Source organism: Chiroxiphia lanceolata, chromosome 7 (genome assembly GCF_009829145.1).
Source record: "Chiroxiphia lanceolata isolate bChiLan1 chromosome 7, bChiLan1.pri, whole genome shotgun sequence".
Classification (NCBI taxonomy): Eukaryota; Metazoa; Chordata; class Aves; order Passeriformes; family Pipridae; genus Chiroxiphia; species Chiroxiphia lanceolata.
Window position 1 is genome coordinate 27963026 of NC_045643.1, and position 21051 is coordinate 27984076.

General features: G+C 45.2%; 1 protein-coding gene, 1 long non-coding RNA gene and 1 other non-coding gene across 20 annotated transcripts in view; 2 read left to right on the plus strand and 1 right to left on the minus strand.

Moving 5' to 3' along the window:
• CLASP1 (cytoplasmic linker associated protein 1) overlaps positions 1-21051 on the minus strand; it is a 173396-nt gene that overhangs the window by 121101 nt on the left and 31244 nt on the right. For all 18 annotated transcript variants that reach the window (XM_032692563.1, XM_032692562.1, XM_032692559.1 and 15 more), the window contains exons 3-7: positions 4556-4634; positions 4220-4323; positions 3648-3739; positions 3485-3560; positions 1058-1155 (exon numbers count right to left, since the gene is read on the minus strand). In XM_032692563.1, the coding sequence (XP_032548454.1) occupies positions 1058-1155; positions 3485-3560; positions 3648-3739; positions 4220-4323; positions 4556-4634 (449 nt within the window). The remainder of the gene's footprint in view (positions 1-1057; positions 1156-3484; positions 3561-3647; positions 3740-4219; positions 4324-4555; positions 4635-21051) is intronic.
• On the plus strand, positions 6143-14484 carry LOC116789151. Its single transcript, XR_004357920.1, has 2 exons — positions 6143-13450; positions 14375-14484. It is a non-coding gene; the product is annotated as an uncharacterized LOC116789151 (long non-coding RNA).
• LOC116789847 lies at positions 6172-6288 on the plus strand. Its single transcript, XR_004358186.1, has one exon. It is a non-coding gene; the product is annotated as a U4atac minor spliceosomal RNA (small nuclear RNA).

Genomic DNA, 21051 nt, shown 5'->3' on the forward strand with positions numbered 1-21051 from the left:
CTCAAGATGTTATCAGACAAATTTGGCTTCATTCAATTCATTGGGAGCACAGTCGAAAATGTCAGTGTGGAAAGAAGTTATTTTAAAATTAAAAAAAAAAGTCAATGTGCAACTGATTAGAAAAACTAAGAAACAACTGATATTACAGAGGTGTAAGAGATATAATTGGAAATATTACATTACTGAAGATGTGACATGGCTAATTGTAAATGCATTTCCAGTTCATCACCACTTTGCCTATCTGAACTATTTGCAGAAATACCACAAGACACACCCCTAAAAAACAACTTCACACAACATTTGTCTTTGGCCCTGACACTTTTCCGTTCATGTGACAGGCCTGGTGGAGGAGAAGATCCCTATCACCTCTCATTATCCCTTCCCAGATAGTTTATTACTTTGAGCCACATTATGGAAGCAGATGTTTTCACTGAGGAACAAGAGGCAACAGTGCTGCCTCCATCTGCATGCACCCCACCTCCAAAACCACCTCTTCCCCTGACAAGCTGCCACCTCCTCCAGCCTCAGGTCTAACCATGCTCCACCCTGCGCACTGGAGGTAAGATGCAGAGCAGCTTTCTTAGCTGAAATGGCAGAACAGAGGGACATGGCTTTGGTTTTGATGTAGGGTTGGCTGGGTTTTGTTTGGGTTTTTTAGGGACTCTTTTTTGGTTTTGTTTATTTTGGGGTTTTCTTAATAAAACCTTAAAACTGATTATTTTGATTGGGGGTTTTTTTGCATAAACACAGGTTACTTTTAAGCATCCTCTCCATACATGCAGAACATATAGGAAAAATCTTAAGTAATTTAATCATAAATCAGTTAACTAAACACCTGCAATAATTTTAGTGGTTTTCCAGATGTGGTGACATACTTGGGCAAAGGTACAGGATCCGCGTTAAGTGAAACCTGAGTGTTTCTGAGATGAAGAAATATCAAACCCTGATCCCAGAAAAAGGTTCAATCACGCAGCTCCCAAAGCCTTCTAAAGGCAGGAAGGAAGGTAATAAAAAGAAGGCCAAAACCAGTGAAGACTTAAGGACATTCTCAACTTACCGAGATTGTGGTAATCCTTTTTTGCTGAGATCAGCCCTTACACGTTCACCAACATGTCTGTAAATCTCCACAAGGCTGTTTATTGCTGCATCTCGAACCTGAATGTGAGAGATGAGAGAAATCAATCTTCTTTACAATTTAAATAACTAAATCCCTGTCCTACCTTGGAGAGCTAAATTTGCATATTTCTCAGTAACAACAGTTGCCACTATACATGTTACCACAGGGTTCATGAAAGAGCTTCCAACCCTGCATTTCACATATTAGCAGTATCAGCAGGTCTAATTTAACTGAAAAGGTAGTGAAGGCATAAGATGAAAGGTTTCATACACTGGGAGCCTGGTTGCCTTTGCCAAACTCCACCCACTGTGTGCAATAGGTACATTTACTGGATGAAAAAAGGAGAGAGACACGAATAGACCTTGTATTATTTGGACATTATAAAACAAATTGAATTTTAAATCTGTTTTACAAACTTATGTTTCTATGTTGATAATAAAACATGGAGAAAGGGAGGAGTAATCAATCACCTGAGTCACCATTAATTTTGCATGTTTTCCAAACTGATTTGCAAGAAACTGCTGAGCACATCCTTCCCGCCAGACAACAGAAGAGACATAAATCTGATTAAAGCGTCACCTTTCTATACTTAACCCTTTTCCTCCACCACACACAGCAGGCAGAGAAGGTAAACTATCTGCTCTTCCTGCAGAAACACCTACAAAGCTGTGCACTTCTGCTTCTCAAAAGATGGTCTGGTAGCTACCCACACACCTGCACACCTTGTGACTAGACATGGAATATCTTGTGGACACAAGTTAGAATTGCCTATAGGTGAGATTCAAAGGGCAAGCACATGTGCCCTGCTTCCTAGTCAAAAAAACCCTAAACACTTGACTCAATCTCAATTTTATTTTTGAGAAAATAATCAGAGTTTAAATACTGTTGTCACACCAGATGCACACTGGGTTATGCAACTGCATTAGTTAAAAACAACAAAAGCACTCTTTCTGAAAAGAGCTGTAATGGAACAGCTCCCGCATCCACAACAAAGGATTTGACCTGGATGTGTTTCTCTGTCCTCTCTCTCCAAGAGAGGGCAGCAGTGACCGGGCAGCAGGTCTCCCAGTGCTCAGGAGGAGGCACCAGCAGTGCAGCAGCCCTACGGGAAGCCAGGACCAGCTCCTGCACCCGGACAGGTGCCGTTCCACCAGGTGCCACTGACAGCAATTGGTGTCTGATCAGTTCAGGCATGGGCTTTCTGGGGACAAGGAATCAGATCCAGCAGAAAGGGAGAGATCAGATCCATTAGTTACCCCTGCAGCTGGATATGGGATAATAAGCTGTGCCAGGTACAAGGAAGAGGCAGTGCTGAGGGAAAACACCAACTTCCCAGTTCATTCAACAGCTCACCAATGGCAGGATCAAGGCATATGGCTGTTCAACACATCCAAGCCCTAAACCCAGTATCCCCTTGAAGGGTAACAGCTTGCTTAGTCTCAGCTCAGAACCTGAGGACCCTGAATATTAAACTTCCTCAGAAACTTCTTGGAGTAACGGGTTTCTCCTCCTGCACTGGCACAAGCAGCAAGGGAAGGTTGTTTCACACTCAGTCCTCCTCTTCAGCAAGGGGTGGCCCTGACAGCCAGAGAAATATGGCCAACTCCCCAGAGCCAAGGAAAACCAATTCCCCAGTTTGACAGCCCACATCTCCTTTCAACTGAACACCCACTCCAGACCTGGATCCCATTATGTGTCACTCATGCTGGCAGGGGAACCAAGAGGGCTATTGAAAAACTGCTAGTACACACTACACAATATGGGTTTGAACCCTGCTTCCCCATCCCCCTTTTCTCACTAACCTCACATACTTCCATCTAATTTTAAGTAGCACAAAAGGCATATAGAAGGAACAGATTTTATTCAGCTTGTATTTTCATTTGGGTTGCACTGCTGATTTAAGGTCTCTATACTGCTTGTCTTCACTCCCTGTGGAGAACACTCCTGCACAGTTTCTGGCAGCACACATGGCCAGGCTGTCCGACTGGTCCCACTTGCCCTCCCCACCAAGACTGGTTGTTCTCTGAAGGTGAGGGGTGCTGCACCAAGCCCAGAGGGATCCTCGCAGCCTCCCCTGTATTCAAGGCTGTAAGGCACAGGAGTTCCTTTCCCACAAAAGCTTCCTGCTCTGTTCATCTCGCCTGCAGATTCATGTTGTTCTGTTGAACTCTTGGAGTAACTGATATGCTGATTTGGACATACTTCAAATCATACCTCTTCAAAAGCAGCAAAGGGCTCTTCACGCACAGCATTGTTCAGAGCTCACCGCCAGCACAGTGAGCTGATTTACCAGCCAGAACACATAGCCCTGATTACCAACAAGGCAACCAGCACAACCTTTAGACGTGACTCACAGCAAAAGCTTACCTGGCTGTTTGGATCTCCAAGTAAGTTACATATATGTGGCACTATCTTACTCAGTGTTAAACTCTGAGCTCCAGATCTGGGAATGAAGAACAAAAGAGCACCACTGTGAATCACAGAGCAGGCTTGTGTACATAACACCAGTTTGCAGAAGGTTCTGACTTACGCATTGAGTGTTGCAATAAGGCAGAGGCAAATCCCTTCTCTTGTCCGAAAATTCTTGTGTTTGAATCCTCCCAGCATCCTGTCCCACACGTACTGTGGAAAACAGAAGAGAGAATGAGACAGGAAAAACAGACAGTGGGGGAAGAAACAGATTCGCTCTTCCAGCAGACATACACCATGCCATCTCTGGAGCTTAAATATAAGATTTAGGCCCAACAGGACAAGAAGTAGCAAGACACTTTTAGCTCTGACTAATTCTTTGTTCTGTGCTGACTTCACAGTAACTCCCCACTACCTAAAACAATACTCAGAGAAAGCAAGTACCTTCCAAAGACCCAGAACAACAATGACATCTACCCAACACATCCCATTCCTGGGAAATCCACTGACACTCACACTCCCATGTGCATCCTGTCAGGCAACAGCATTCTCAAGTGAAGTAAATATCTCATAACAAGGCGTAGGGAGATGAAGCCATTTCAGACAGAGCCACAGGCGAAAACTCTCTGACGGAAAAAAGTTTTCCTTTTTACACAGCCAGTCACTCACGCTGTAGAGGGCTGTCGAACATACCTGAGGGTTAGCAGCTTGTTCCATGATTTTCAGCAGCAAGGTCTGATCCTGCTCCCTCACAGAGTCCTTAGAATCTCCCAGCCTATCAAGTAAACTTGGCAGCACTAAGGAAAGAAAATAGAAACATCCAAATCCCTCAGGAAAAAACTGACACAGTGGCACAGCCCCTCTGCTCTCCCCCCACCCAATGGAGGAATCAGACCTGCTGCCCTTCAGCTGAGCCCGAAACCACCCAGAGCCTCCAGAGTGCTCTCCTGGGGAGAAACCGAGCTTTGTGTACAGCAGCCAGAGTGGATGCCAGCAGAGCACTGGGGACATTCACACACACACCCTCACCTGTGCCAATCTGGGCCTTGAAGCGATCTTGTAAGCGGGACACTAGTGCGGAAATGATGTCAATGCCCAGGAGAACCACCTGCAGGGACAGGACAGATGGTGTTTTAGTGTGCATTATAGCTGTAATTGCTGCTCAATGCTAAATTCATACATATACATGTCCAGTGTACACAAATCATATACATAACCCTGCAGTATTTGCTGTAATTAACATTTGTAATTAATTGCAATTATCACAATTATAGTTAGAAAATGGTGTGCACTAAGAGCTGCTTAATTATTCACCGGCAGAAATTAAACCCAACGCTTTTATAACATAACTGAAACCCAGGGAAAGACACCTTGTTTGAGAGAAGCTTCAGGACAGGCTGCAGATCAGAAAACCCACTCTGATTAACTACATTTACTAGCTACAAAAAGATACATTACATACTGAATATACTGTGTAGCCTGTATATGAAACACATGGTGACACCCTATAGACCTTGATCGTGCTGGTATGAGACACTTCTCTCAGTTCCAGGAGAAGCACTGAGGTTAGTCATGCCTGGAAGCATTAGGTACAGCCAGGATTCTGAGGTGGTGCCACCGGAGCTGTCCCAGCACAGCTCAGCTCCCTGTACATACACCTAAGTGTACATATATACACATATACACATACATGTCTATGCTGTCTGTACATACATACAAATGTGCACATATACACATTTTTTTTTTATTTTTAGATTTTAAATTTTATTTTAAACTTTTTACTGAGTTGGAAGGGACCCATCAAGATCATCGAGTCCAACTCCTGGCCCTGCACAGGACACCCCAAGAATCACACCACGTGCCTGACAGTGTCCAAACGCTTCCTGAACTCCCGTCAGGCTTCATGCTGTGACCACTTCCCGAGGGAGCCTGTTCCAGTGCCCAACCACCCTGCAGGTGCTTTTCCTGATATCTAATCTAAACCTCCAAATATATAAGCCGATCTACACTCCCTGTACATATACACAAGTGTGTGTACAATTGCACACATACATATCCACACTCTCTGCACGTACCCAGGCCGTGTGCTGGCACAGGGAGTACAGATAATGCCCATTATCCACACGCACATATCCACACTCTCTGCACATACCCAGGCCCTGTGCAGGCACAGGGAGCACAGGCACACCCGCCCCGCACAGATAATGCCCATTATCCACACGCACATATCCACACTCTCTGCACGTACCCAGGCCGTGTGCAGGCACAGGGAGCACAGGCACACCCGCACCGCACAGATAATGCCCATTATTCACACGCACACCCGGGCCCGGCCCGGCCACTGCCGCGGGTGCCCAGCAGGGGGCGCGCCCCGTCCCCCGCTGCCGCCGCGCGGCTGCCCCGCCCCTATGCAAATGACGCCCGGCTGGCGCGGGGCACTCTGGGTAAGCGCCATCGCCGCCGACAAAAGGGCTCCAACGGGGCGCGGGGCTGCCCCGAGCCGCCGCTCCCCGCGCGGCCCCGCGCGGAGCGCGCCCCCGAGCCGGCCAGCGGGAGCTAGAGGGTCGGGGGCGCGCCGCCCCTCGCCGCGACCTAGGCCGCAGTTCGCCCTCCCTTACGGGCGGCGCGCCCTCAACAACTACTCAACCGTCCTTATCTGGGGGTTGCGCGGCTGCTCAATGAGCGTGTGGCGAGGGCAGCCCTGCTAACGCCTAAAGCAACACAGCGGCGTCCGCTCCGTGCGCGGCGCAATTTTTGGAACCTCGCACCGCGGCGAGTGCCCGGCGCGTCCCAATGACACCCGTCCCGCGGCAGGAAAAGCCCGTCCGACCCGAGCCCGACCGGGCACCCGTCGCGGCAGCGTGTGTATGGAGACTGCTGCGGTCTGACATCCCCGGCTGACGCCGGCACCCCTCCCACTGCCCCCCTCCCATCAACAATCAATGTCCCTAAGAAAGCCGCGTCCGGGATACCCGCTGTCCACACCAAACCCCTCACGTTCCACGCCCGGGTCACGCTGTTTTAACTCCTGCTGGAGTCGCCACGGCTGTTCTGCACGCCAGCGGTCAGTCCACGACAACCCTATGTCTGTCCCATGGATTCAGCTCCGGAGCAGCCAGGGAGCAGCTACGCATGGTGCGTACAGGAAACGGCCTACAACTCCATGTCAAGTCTGCTAAAAAAAAATTTTCTAAATACGAGCCCCTGGATCCTAACTTCTCCCAACACACGTTCTCCAAACAGCTCCTGCAGTTTTCCCCCTCGGAGTAACAGATCCTTCAACCGTGTAATTTTTTTTAATTCAACATCATTTGCAGCATGCCGACAAGATCTAGAATCTATTTGTACGCCAAAGGAGAATTTTCCTCGTGCTTCTGTTAAGCCGTGTTTCGTTTTCACATTCATCTTGCACACTGGATTTAATCTACCATTGACAAATGCTCAGCCAGCTGCCCTAAGCCCCATGGCTGCCCGCTTCTCTGCCAGCTCACCCGGAGCCTCCCGGCTGGGGTCTGGCAGCAGAGCCCCAGCAAGAGAGTGGGCTCCGGATCCTCATTAGTGGAGCGATGCTTTTAGGGAAAATCAATGGGATTCTGAGTGCCAGTCACCATTCACAGCTGTCTGATTAGAGTCCCATCACAGAAGCATCCTGCACAGAGATAAGTGTGCAGTTACAATCCTGCAATTACAGAGATGTGCCCCAGGGGTAAATTCGATCCCGGGAGAGGAAGGGATCCATCTCTTCTTCAAACTGCCTGCAAGCCAGAAAGAGTGAGGGGAACTCATCACTCAAACATGAAAGGAAACACATGCACAGTGCAAACATACCCTGCAGTTCACCCCCAGGATGAGGCTGGGAGGACAAGCTAGGCTTCCCAAGACTTTTTGCTGTTGTGCTTATAAAAATGGGGATTTATTGAGCACAATGATTACAGTGGCGCTTGGACAGCTACTGAGGAGACAGACACCGACTGGGGTGAGCAGATGTTATTCTCGACCATGCTGGACTCATTTATCAACCCCAACGTGCCACCTGCCTCAAACTCCTGAAGGTCAGAGGTAAAAAGCTGAAATCATGCATGGACTGAGAGAGCCAGTGGATCCACTACAGACAACCCAGGGCATGGCTGGCAAACAAATGAATAAATGAATTGAATTCCAGCCCAACTGTTGCATTGGACTGACTGCACTGAAGAGCCCACCTGTTCACCACTGAAGTAGTTAAGTCAGCTCTGCCTGAATTACCACACCTATGAGCAGGAGGAACCTCAGGAGAGGGGAGACTCTCAGGGCCGGAGCAGGGATGGGCCCCATCAGCAGCCACTCCACTCCCTGATCCCACAGCAGGGCCTCTCTCCAGCTGGCCAGCACAGCTCCACACCAAGGCACAGGAAGGGCAGCTCTCCATCCAAATTCCAGATAATGCTGCAGTGCTGATAACTACAGAGTTATTCCAGGCCTTTACATCAGCACAGGTCTTTTAGCCACTACTTTATACAGGCCCCCAAAAGAGCAATCTCAGAATCAGAAACACACAGTATTGTGTGCTCCGTCTGAGACTCTGCTGCTCTGCTTATTTGACTCCTGAGGTTCCCCAATATAGTCAACAACAGTCTGGGTAGCAAGTTTACACCACCGAGAATTCAGATCCATTGGCATCTGCTGCTGCTTTGTCATGTCATGGAGTACTTCCTGTAGGTGCCAAGGGCTGTCAGCAAGCCCTTCTCCTGCCTCTCTCTGACTGCCAGGTCAGTAAAGAATTAGTTCCCAGGATGCCACACAGCCTTTCCCAATACAGACAATACTTTTTTTTTTTTAAAGAGGTCAACAAAAAGTTACTTCAAAGAACTCAAAGCATCTGTTCTTTAATACCTGGGTATTACACACCTAAATATGCTCCCATAAAAGGCTAAGAAAGCTGCACAATCCAGCTGATCCAGCACAAAGTGACCAGAGTGAATCTCAGCCTCGGGGTACCCTGACAGCCTGCACAAACTGTGGTGGGGAGAGGCAAACCCTTTCCTCCACTCTGCATCATGCCACAAGCAGCAGAGATGTGATGGCTGCTGCACAAACCTTTATCCCATGTCTCTTGCAGGGAAGCATCAATGGGCTGAGCAGCACATCCCCATGGAGTGGTTTCGCTCTGCTGGCCTCCTGCTGGACCTTCCACACCCGGCAGTTTGGGAACCAAATGGAAATGCTGGAGAGAGCTCCTACCCCAGCTGTGTCACCAGCTTGCTTCATGCTGTTTCAACATGCTCATCTCCACCACTGGTGACACAGCTTGGCTATTTCACTTTGAAGTTTCTGCCTAGGATGTTTTTCTTGGACGAGGGAAGGGAGATGGAAGAAAAGACTTCTAAGTCTCAACATGAAGAAAAGGATTTGTAAGAGAATTCAACCAGGTTTTTTTGAACACTTGCTTAGATTGTCTTTTGGATTCATAAACAAAGACATGAAGACACACTTGCATACTTTAAGTATGCAAATTCAATATATTTCTGAAAGCAGGAGAACACTTCAGACTACATACTGGGAAACCTGAGGCAAGCACTGATGCCCCACATCACTGCCTGTCTGACCAGCAATAAAGAGTCAGATAGAGAGCAGTTCTAATTCCTCAGGACATGAAACATCCACCACAACTGAACGGGCACAAAGACCGAGCAAGCACTAAAGTTAGATGACATTTGCAAATTTAGTTTTGAAGTTGAGTACATATTTTGGGTCAGCACAACAGTAACAAAACTCCTGGCAGACAGAGAAACGTGAAGTTAACTTATGAAATGCTGACTGCTTGTATTCCACCTGCACTCAAACACAACCACATCCACTCTGGAAGAGTCCATCTCCTTCTACCATTCCAGCAGTTAACATTTCATATTCCGAGGCAGGGATCACATCTGCACTGGCAGCATGAGTACATCTCCCCAGCCCAACAACCCTAGCACAGACGCAGATCATGAGTTGTTCTGTACAACACAATTTGCAAAACATCACCAGCAACAAGAAGGCAGTAAGAGCAGCACAACTGGTTTTAGAAGCTGTGGTCTAAGAGCTGAACAGAGGAAGACTTGAAATAGTTATTCCTGGGTTCTTTCTCTAGATCCATGAGATACCATCCATTCTACCACAGATACCACCTTCAAAATCCCCACACAATTTTGAGTGCTGGGCCATTGATTTGCCATTCAATACAGCAGTGCCTCAAGAGAGCATCTGCTTGGTTTGGATATACAAGTTTTTACACTGGAACATGGATCACAATCTCTTGAAGTAGCTAGCTGGAGGAAAAATGACACATTTATTTCTTATCTACCACCAGTTTCTAAATCTGTGAAGTTTAATGTGTGAGTTTTTCTTTACCAAACAATCTTATAGTGACTTTCTTTTGTGTTTTATGATACTGATGAGAGGCCAGATATCTATTTTGGATTTAGAAAAATGGAAAAAAGAGCTACGGAAACCATTCAGAGGGTTTTTTTCTGCCCCACTATACAGGTGATCAGTTATTCTGCCCAAAGCAAGGAGTTACACTAAGCAATACCAGATCAAACAAAGACTACTTATGGCTGAGAACAGTCCAAGGTGGGTCAGGAACATCCCAGGCACTCTGTCCTTCCTTAGCAGGGACACCACATCCTGTATTCTGGAGATTATCAGCACTGAGGGGCTCCTACATCACTGCATACAAATCAGAGTAGCAGCACACTGAGCAGACCTGACAGGATTTAAACCACACAATGGTTTTCATCTCTGTATCCCTTTTCCCAGTCTCTCCTACTATGTCATGCTTGAAGACCTTTCCTCTTCTCTTGGCAATACATCCAGAGATGTCTGTCTCTTCTGAGGACAGCCCATGACAACAGCCTTCCTACGGGCAGTGAATCCCAGGTTGCTCATGTTGTCTGTGCTGTGGCACTACCTCAAAGGAAAATCCAGAAGGTACTGACTGCCCTGTGCTTTTCCACACAGACAGGGTTCCCAAAGCTCCACTACTTGGGGTCTCCTCTCAGTCCTTGTCTCTGGTCCAACATCATCTTGCAACGTTTATTTTCCCTAGGCCTCCATACCAACACGACTCTGGAGCTCCTTGACCCTTGCAGGCCGACTGAATCACCTTTCCTCGCTGTGATGACAGCCGTAGTATCCCAGCAGTCCCCACACTACAGTCCATCCATCTGAGCTTCAACAAACGCCTCACTTACACAACACAAGGAGCAAACACAACTCCCACTGTTCCTCCACTCCTCTGAGACTGGAGAGAGGGAGAACTGCAATGCACTCATCTCCTTAACCCCCCGCTGCTCCAATGCAACAGTGCTCAGAGCACAGCTAGCCCAGCACTTCTAAACTACTGCTTCTAAAAAACTATCACGAAATCTGTGAATTAAGGTTCACTGCTCACACCAAAATTCTGGGGACCAGGTTTACTGATTGCAAGTCACAGAGCATATAATGGTGCAGCACTGTGGGATAGTGATCAAGGAGAGTAAAGCCTATGTGACAAGTGACAGGCTGACAGGGTTCACTGCTGGACGGAAGCAGGTGAACTAAAACACCCAATGAAACACCAAGCAAAACATGGTTATTAAAAGTTCTCCTCGTTTACAAACCTGGAAACAGATGAGCACTTAGTAAATATGCCTAGATCTAGAGTGAAATAAATCCCCAGAAGGATTAAGTACTTTAAATGTTGGGAGGTATTAAGAAAAAGTTGTCAGAAATGATCAATACATAGATGTATTTTACTCCTGCTGTTAGGACAAGGGTAGATTCCTGTGCAAAAGCAAAAAAAATCCCAAGAACGACTTTTCTGGATCAGAAAAGAAAGCCACAAAAAACCCTCAGTTGTCTCTTGATCTCAGAGCTACAGATCTGGTATAACACATGAGGTACTTAAAAGCAATTTAGGAAATGTACCACAGAGCAAGAAGTTATCACTACAAAAACTCCACAAAGACAATAGAGTGATGCTTAAAACAACTGTCACTGTGAAATGTGGTCATCCACTTGCAGGATGAGCTGACAAATATGTCCTACGTGAAAGAGCTGGAGCGAGTCAGCCCTCAGCACACTGCTCCCTGCCCTGCCTCTGCTCTGGGGAACTGAAGGGATGAGTTCCAAAGAATAACTAATTCACCCTCTTTTGCAAGATTCGAACTGGTCTTGAATTGTTGCACGTGATGAGAAGAAGAGCAGCCACTGGGCTCTGTCCAAAGGACACAGAGGGAACATCACACGTGCCGAGTCACCACTGTGGAGCACAGGTGGCTCTTCTACCTGAGTGAGGTCAAAACACCAGACAGCACAGCAGGTAAAATCACCACTGACCTAACACCAGTTGTGCTCCATCTCCAGGGAAGCAGCACTCATGGTAATAGAACAGGAGGCTTGGCAGTTGAAAGCAGAGCCCCAGCTTATTTCACGCTTCCACATCTCAATTACCCCAAACACTGCTGAAAACCAGGAGCGTTGTTTTAGAAAGGTGGTCCTGTTTATGCAGCACCTGACAGGTATGGATACCTGCACAGCAGCACTCAGTGCTTAGTGTCTTCATATGAAACAACATCAAAATGAAACACCTGCACTACCAACTGCTATTACCTTTGGTTCCTCACCACAAAGCAGTTATATATCTTAGTCACAAACACTGCCACTATTCCATACGTTTCTATTGCCTCCAGCTGAGCACTTACAGTCAGTTTCTCAGCCAATAAGGAAAAATGAACGTAGCTCTATGACCAATGATGAGATCATGCCTCAGCATCAGCTTAGGATCAGGACCACCACATCCTTGTAGCTTTGGTGACCAGCTGCATCTCAGAAGTTCAAGGCATAATGAAGCATCAGACAATGAGTGCTCCTACAGAAAAGCAACTAGAATATGTCAGAGAAAGGAAAAAAGCCATTGCATTGCCCTGCTTTGTTTATCATAGGTAAACTGAAAGCCTTTCTTATGGCAGCTAATAAATTGCTAGCACAGCACAACGTGCCTTATTAAAAGACCAGGTTGGTTCACCTAATAACATTGCTTTCCCCTACATTAGAGGCAAAAGGCTGCTACAGTGCACAGAGCAAGTGAGAAATCACACTGGTAATTTGCCTTTAGGCAGAACCTTATTAGCTGGAGCACCTCAAAGCTTCTAGCACAGAAGCACTGACCCCAACTCCATCTCTAACACCGACAGGAATAGAAAAGCTCAGCATATTCTAATACTGAAATAGAAGTGCTTCCGAGATTTAGACAGCATGTGATAAAAAAACAAGGCAAGCACACAATCTAGCAGAAAATCACCAACAGTCCTCTTTGCTCTCTTAGGACTCACAAAGACTAGAAAGAACTCTGAGGATGCTCAAATATCCAGATATTCCCCTTGATCACTAGTTCCCAAGCTTCTGAACATCTGCACTTCCAGATTACACCATTCAATACACCCTTTTATGAGCAACAGCAATCCTGTGATGACAGGCTGCACGGACAGCTCACGAGGAGGGCACAAATAGGTGCAGAAACAGCCAAGTCCCACCAGCTGCTGGAATGTGAAAAAAGCTGAGGATCAATCTGGGAGACCGAGCAGCCACTGTGGTGAGGAGTAGGCAGCAGCTGACTTGAGCAGGGGAGTTACTAGGTGCTGGCATCTCTTGCTAGATCACAGTTAATGAGGCTTTGTTCTTGCCTTGTTTGGGAAGAAAGGAACACATGCAGTCAAGAATGCAATAGCATTTTCAGTAGCCACAGCCTCTGTAAAACTCTGGAAACACCTTAACCTAAAGCTTTCACAGTACCTCCCAGTCCTGCACAGACAGACTGCTCAGCTTGTACCACACAGTCCTACACCCTTGAGAAGAGTCCCCAGGCATCCTACTCATACCCTTTCTGACCCATTTAGGAGAAAGCCCTGAGGAAGAACCCTAAAGGTATGGGTTAAACCACTTCTCAGTCTCTCCTACACCAGTGAGGGGTGCACCTGAGCTAGACTTAACCCAGCATCTAGAGCAGCCATAAGATCTAGCACAACCTATACAGCAGATGTGGTGCTTCCCACAGCTTACTGTTCAATAAGACGGTTAAGTGAAGACTGAGGCTTCTGGTTTAAGCTGTTGGCTACATCAGTTTCTTCTTTTACCATTCTCTCTTAGTCCCTCCAAGGTACAGTTAGTTTCTGGTTTTCAATTCATGTCAAACAACTTAAAGGGAAAACTTGCAAAGGTTTGCCCTCAGTGACTCCAGCTACAACCAGGACCCCAGAAAAAATAATGCCACAAGAACACAGAAGGGTACAGTCCCAGCCCTGACACGCTCACCTGAGTGTGCCCATGCAGGTAGAACCAGACCTCACATCAGCAGACATACCAGTGCCCACTTGCAAGCTGGGCACTGCCACCATGCTCTCTGCTTAAACCACCGCGTGATCCCGAAAGGGGACAGAGACATTCCACTGAAGTGACACAACTGGCCCAGGCCTAGCACCCTGCAGACCTTCTTACACAGCTTCTGGCTCAGCAGCTCCAACCTCATGCAAGATTCTTGCAACTATGTCTGTCTTACACTCAGTTCTTAGCACAGTTCTTGATCTATTCAGGCATCGCTTTTTAATATCTTTTAACTTTTAGCAATTAGGTCTCTTCCAAGACTTTAATCTGTCTGGTCTAGGAAACAGAAATCAACTAAAAAGATTCTACCTCTGCTCATGTAAAAGGTCATGCTAACTTAGAGGCTAATTCTTTCCACATGCTTCAGAACTAAACCCCACGTCACCTAACACACAGGAAACAAAAATTATTTAATGTTCCTCTCCTTAACTCCTTTTGACCTCTGTGTCTTTCCCTTTGCCTTCTTAGCTGTCATCATCGAGATCTGGAGCAACAGCTGATGCATCACTCTACTGAGCTCTCACGAGAGAATAAAACATCTGTTTTCATCCCTCAGACTGAAAACAGACGCCTTTTTAGTTGTGTCCAACAGATACTCAATTATATGACAGCACAGGGAAGCACAATGCATCTAAATGAGGGCACACCCTTGGGCCACATGGGTGCCTGGCATGTGGTCAGGAACCCAAAGAGGTTTTGCAGTCTCAGGCAAGCTACTCATCCAGAGGCATCTGGGGTCCGAGACACCTGCACATGGACAAGGGTAGATTTCTTGCCTTGGCACTTGGAGGTTGCAATGTCTGCAGAACTGCTATGGAGCAAACACCACGTGCACCAAGCCCAGCAGCTCAGCTGGGTACTTGTGGCTTTTCTAACAAGCTGTCTGGAAAAACTAATTCCATACAAAAAACACTCCTCATCATCCTACTCACCTGATATTCCAGATATAAAACAGGTGACAGTTGTTTGACTGTAGGATAACTGTTCAACAAAATCTGCCTGGAAAGATTTTATTGGCTATTGGCTACAAAAGAACTCCTGCAGCTGGCACTAGTGGAATCCCAGCCACAGCAGATCAAGGTGAACAGCCTGCCAATCACTGGTTCAAGATCCAACTTGGGACACAAGGGTGGGCTGACACTGGTAAGGCAGCTCAAGCAGTACCCATGGCCAAAGTGCTCCAGTCTCCAGAACTGTTCAAATGGAGAGACATTTTACAGATTTAAAAAAAACAACAAAAAAACCCCAAACAAACAAAAAAACCCCCCACAAAACAAAACAAAAAAAACCCACACACCCTCCCCTCCCAAAGAAAAGCCGAACCAAAACAAAAACAACAACAACAAAAACCAACCACAAACACCTCAAGAGAAGAGGAAGGAATTCTACATCCTGCATTGCTTGAAGGAGCCAGCACTTTGTTAAGGGAAAAGAATAAGCCATCTAAGCAGCTGACAGCACAAGTTGAAAACCAACTGGAAAATTATAGGGACAAACCACACACATTTTGGTTTCTATATCCAGCTCTAGAAACACATTTAAACAAGTCAGGCAAATAGCTCCTATCAATGCTCTGGTGCTGCAGCTACACAAACAAACATCCCTCACGCTGGAGGTTTCCGCCAATTCTTGCAGACTAATACAAGAGAGGTATTAATTAAATGTTCAACTAAATCATTAGCTCTTGGATTAACTATGTTAGATGGAACTCTTAAAGAAACTGAAATACATCAGAGGAACAGAAGCTATAAATGTAACCCAAGAAGCCACTCAGAGTTCAGCGCAGGGCACACAAAGAGCTGACACCCCCCATGTACCTCCTGGAGAGGCTCTACTCACCTTTCACAATGCTTTTACTACACTTTTCTCTCCTTCACAATTCTCATCATTACTTTCAACACAAAAAAGAGTAAGCTGAATCAAGTGTTTAAATAACCATTTTGATTGTGATTTTAAAAGATTGATGCCTTGTTTTGTAATTCTGTTATTTTCTCAGAGGTTTGTTCTCCCTGGACACTTGTTAACAAGAACAGCCTGGTAGCTTCCTGCTGAACAGGATACACTGTATATTTATGCAAGCAGTTAACAGCACAGCATATCTTTATAAAAATGCAGAAATTTAACGTAATATAGCTTAGTAAAAGAGATTGTGTCATGTTTCAGGGGGAGGGAGGTGAGTTTTTTGCCCCAACATTGCAGAAACTTATAGCAACACTGAAAAGCAATTCTGAAGAAGAATAAAAGTAACTGGCAGAATTGGAGTCACATTTCACCTCAGAGAAGAAAGGGAAGAACAATTTTCTAAATATTTCATTCTTGTTCAAATCAACAGGTTTTATGAAGGAAGCATAGAAATAGTTGTAATTTGCGAAGGAAGAGACTTCTTAAAAGACTGTCTCTTAAGCTGTCTCCTGTGGTCATCACAAGCACATTCAAAGGGGGATTTACTTATTTACTTTTGTTTCCAAAAGATTTTAAGGGAGGCTTGGTGGAAATTTCTAAAGCACAAATTAAATGCCAGCTTGAACTGAAATATGCAGCACCTAGAGGGACCGATAATTCTAAAAATGTGCCCTTCACAACTTTGAAACCTCTTTATTCTACACCATCTTATATCTTTTTATTCATACTGGTTGGATGTGATGCAAGCCTTCCTGCTCCTCTAACTTCCAAAGCAATTTCTTCCCTTCCAGACACGTATTCCAAACTGAAGTGTCCCATCAGTATTACTTTTTGTCTCAAATACAGTAACCCCTTTTACACAGAAGGGAAAGCATGGTTACTCCAAGAGCTCCAAGAGCCAAAAATCTGATGCCTTGTGAATTCTGAAACAAGACAAACAGACTGCTGGATGTGATAGTGTGCCACTGTTAACCTGACATGAAAAGGATGCCAGATTGCTGCCTCCCATCCCATCTAGCCCTACTGCACACTCCATATCGAATTAATTTGCACAATAGCTCTTTACCTTCAGCATAAGAATAGGCCTCACCAATAAAATCAAGTTAGAAGGTGTCTCCAAAGACCAATTAGTTCAATACCATCCCCACTCCACTGCTCAAATTAGATCAGGCAGGTCACATTATTACAAAACTTTTTTTTTTTATTTGATTCTTAACATATAGGTCCTCAGCTGAAACTGATTTCAAATGTTCATTAAAACCTGAAACAGTTTTATATATTCTAGCTAGAAGCAGCCCTGCCAATTCATAAACAGGTTTAATGAGCTTCTGTGTCACCACATGCAAGACCTTGCTGACAGACTGTGAAACAGCAAAACTGGGTTTTTTAATCCTTCTCTAGGTACAGTAGTATAAGCCAGGCAACAATTTGTAGCCCCCAAAGACTACAGCTACATGATCTGATCCATGACAATCTTGGAATTCAACAGGGTTTCATGCAGGTATAAAGGATCTGCAACATAGATCAGGTAGCAAGATACACACATGCATCAAGTTCAAATACTGCCAGTCATATCAGGAATTGGTACGTTCTTTTCAGCAAAGAAATGGCATCGGGCTTTTGGTTCCTTTATCTAGGTTTTGTTTAACTTGACATAATCTGATAAAAGTAAAAACTTCAAAGTCACACAGAGCTATAGGCTTCAATTACTATTTCTCTATCAGTCTGTCAATGGCAATGTGGTTCTGGAAGGAGGAGGGATTGCTGCTGGCAAGTCTCTTGCAGTCTACGGCACAGAGGATATTTCAGCTGAAATGGAGATTGAGTTTCACAGATAGTAACTATGTCAGACTAGAAAACATCATTTAGGGGACTTAAAGTATGACAATGCCCAAGGATAAAACCAAGAAACATAACATTCTTTCCTGATAACACTACTGGTAGTGAAGGTTAGAGATCAAGTGGCTGCTTTTTCTTAAGCACAGACATTGTAAGGGAAGTCAAGTAGATAGTTGCTAAATCTTCCACGAAATGAACATCACGAACCACTTCAGAAGCAGATCCAGATACAGTTATGTCTCTTCTTGCCCTTCATCTTTTTCCTCCTGTAGGTTAATAGCACTTTCCTGCACCCTTGCAAGACAGGAAATACAAGGTAGGGTTTTTCATGAGTTTTCATATCCTCATCTGGGAACTACAAGCGTTATTACATCATAAACTTGTCACACTGAGGTCTAGCAGTACTGTATGTTGGGAAGTTTGTAATTTGGCTACTTAAAATACATCTGCCTGCAGTGTTGGGACTGTGCCAGCATGCAGTTCAGTAACAAATGAGTTCAGTCTAAGATCTATCTAGCAGAAAAAAAATACCCCAGGCAGAACTACTTGTACACTCACATCACCATTTAAAGAGATTCCCCCACCCTTCAAAGGACTTGGAATTTGAGTATGCACATATACATTCTGTTCCCTGTCTCCAAATTCATACATCAAAGAAATGCCACAAACACAAAGCGACACAGAAGCAAAGCACAGATTCTTCATTAACTCTTTATTTGAAGAAGAGAATGCAAGAGAGGTGGAGGCTCTGCATGTTTTCTGTGCATCTTGACATTTTCATCAACCAAAGTAAGGAATTTGGATTTGCTGCTACCGGCCAGATTCTGACCAACAGACCAGCACAAACCCAGAGTGTGAAGCCAGCTATCTGCACTAATACTCTCCCCAGAAACAGAACAGGGAAATCAGCAGTCACCATTTGATGACTTATACATTTATCACCTTTTTGATGACTTACTTCAGACCTTTAAAAATCACCTAAATTTTTTAGAAACAGATTTTTAGCTACTAAGAATTCACAATTTTTAGCTACTAAGTTCATTCAGTCTACTAGGGAGATCACTTGCTTTTTAAAGAGTAGTCCAGTTATGTGCTGACCTTACACGTGATTTGATGGTTTCTTTAAGTGACTCATTAAATAACCCAAGGTAGTGAAAACTTTATTTTGCAAGACAGATTAAGTCAGTAGCATTATTTTTCCATAAAATTCTTCTTGGTCACTGGATAATTAGGACTAGAAGTCAGGATATGCCAACATCAACACCTCCCTTGTATCACTTTTCCCCAGCAAGAAATACAAGGTCTCAGGCAAAATACCCATGGAAAGCAATCCAAAATCCCTCCTTATGAAGATTTGAGAAGCGATACAACACCAATCAACTAGCACTGATTTTATTTTCACTTGTGTAAAGCAGTATGCAGGCAAATAGCACCCTTCCAGCCTACACTGTCTCTGCAAGAACTTGAAGACATTTTCTGATTTTACAGAAAGGAACCGGTGTGCTCCCAGCTGACTCTGGGCACCACAAAACAGACTTGCAGCAGAGCCAGGATCGGGTTCCCAAGTCTGCTTCCCAAGGCTTTGGTCAGGTCCTCTTCCCACACACAGGAGATATGAGTCTCAATATAGTTGCTCTACAACCACACTGAGCAAAGAGTAAGCCCAGCACCTGCCACACGCAGCAGGGAGCTGATAGACATATGTAGCTCTCCTTCCTCACTAAGTTTGATGAGAAGAGCAGCACAAGTCAAACCAGTTTTCTGCTCACATAATAACAGTTCAAGAACTTCTTTTGAGGCAGGCCTAAAAGAAAGCCTAAAAGTCATTGCTTGGTTCTTCCAAGCTCTCAGTGCACTCATTTGGCCTCTCCCACTACAGCAGCTGCAGTTCAGCCCCAGTGCACATGCAAGGTGCACTCCTCCCCAAGCTGCAAAGCTAATCCAGAATACCAAAAAGGTATCTCCAACAAGGAACGGGCAGGAAAGACGATGCCCATAGACACAGTCACAAACCAAAGCACTGTTAACACCACCCCTCACTTATGCCATGTACATCAGATGACTGTGAGACACTCTGTAAGCACAGTGACCACCAAGGAAAACAGCCCACCTGACTTGTGCAGGACAATTCTGCTGCAGCCAAGAGAACAAGACCATTTCTCTTCTCCACTGCTGCTTTCCAGGCTGTACATGCAAGAAGTTCACTCAGAGGAGACTGGCTCGAGCCCTCTGTCTCCAAGGGCAAAATTCTCCGTGTACACAGATCAATCCTACCATCTTCTACCGGTGCCCTCCTCAGAAATGCCTTCATTCCTATCACCACACTCTTAATCACAGCAGAAGCTCCTAGTCAGGGTGACATATCAACATTGTGACCCACTTGTCTGCCACGGCATGAAAGCTTCACAACAGCATCTCCTTGGTATGACTGTAGCTGTACTCACCCCATCTGCCAGCATGCTCTTTTCCCTGCCACATGCTCTGTCTTTCTAGAGATTACAAAAACTATTTCTGCCCACAACAATGCCTTTAAAGCTTCATCCCACATCTTCTCCCACCTCTTTATTAATGACACTGCTACAGAACTGGAGCTGGAAAACAGAGCAGCTACCATAAAATTGGTAAAGATTTCTTTAGATATTCATTAAATTATGAAGATGTTACACCTCCAAGGGCAGATAATCCCTGAGTGAAAAGGAAGCATAAGCAAGGCCTCTGCCTTTGAGCAGATTAACCTACAGGCCAGTGAGGTTTTGTTCTTCTCTACCCTTCAATTACTTATCACCTTTCTGGGATGAAAAGGGCAGTGTGCCCTCATCCCAGAATCCCACCAGATCTATCAGCAATTAGAGGATGCCTCAGCACAGACAAAGGTCTGCCAACACACTGCAAAATAAGGCACAAACTACCAGCCTCATTTGGTACAGGTAAACAATTGTAGCGGAAATCACACTGAAGAGATTTTGCAAGCAGGGACTTGAACAAGAGTGGTGATTGACTTTTCCCATATCCTCCAAGAGAAGGATAAAGAGAAATCCTCTTAGATTAGCTATAAAGAAAATTAAACATGAAGAGCAGAGTGGCACTGGAACAGACAAATTCAGGAGGCTGTGAAATCTTCAAAGGATGTATTTTAAGCACAGGTCTGACAGAATACAGCTGGGTACATTCATTTGTCTTCTGTGAACAAACAATAAACTGGATTTCACTATTTCCTGAAGTCCTTTACATTACAATACCTATAAAGCCTCAAAGTTTCCTCTTTGCCATTAAAAATACATTATCAGCAATATAAGTTAGTATTTAGTAAGCATCCTTTATGAACAATGAAAGGCACAGTGATAGGCTCTTACTGGCAATGCACTGAAGAAATACATTACACTGGCTAATAGAAGTTACTCCCC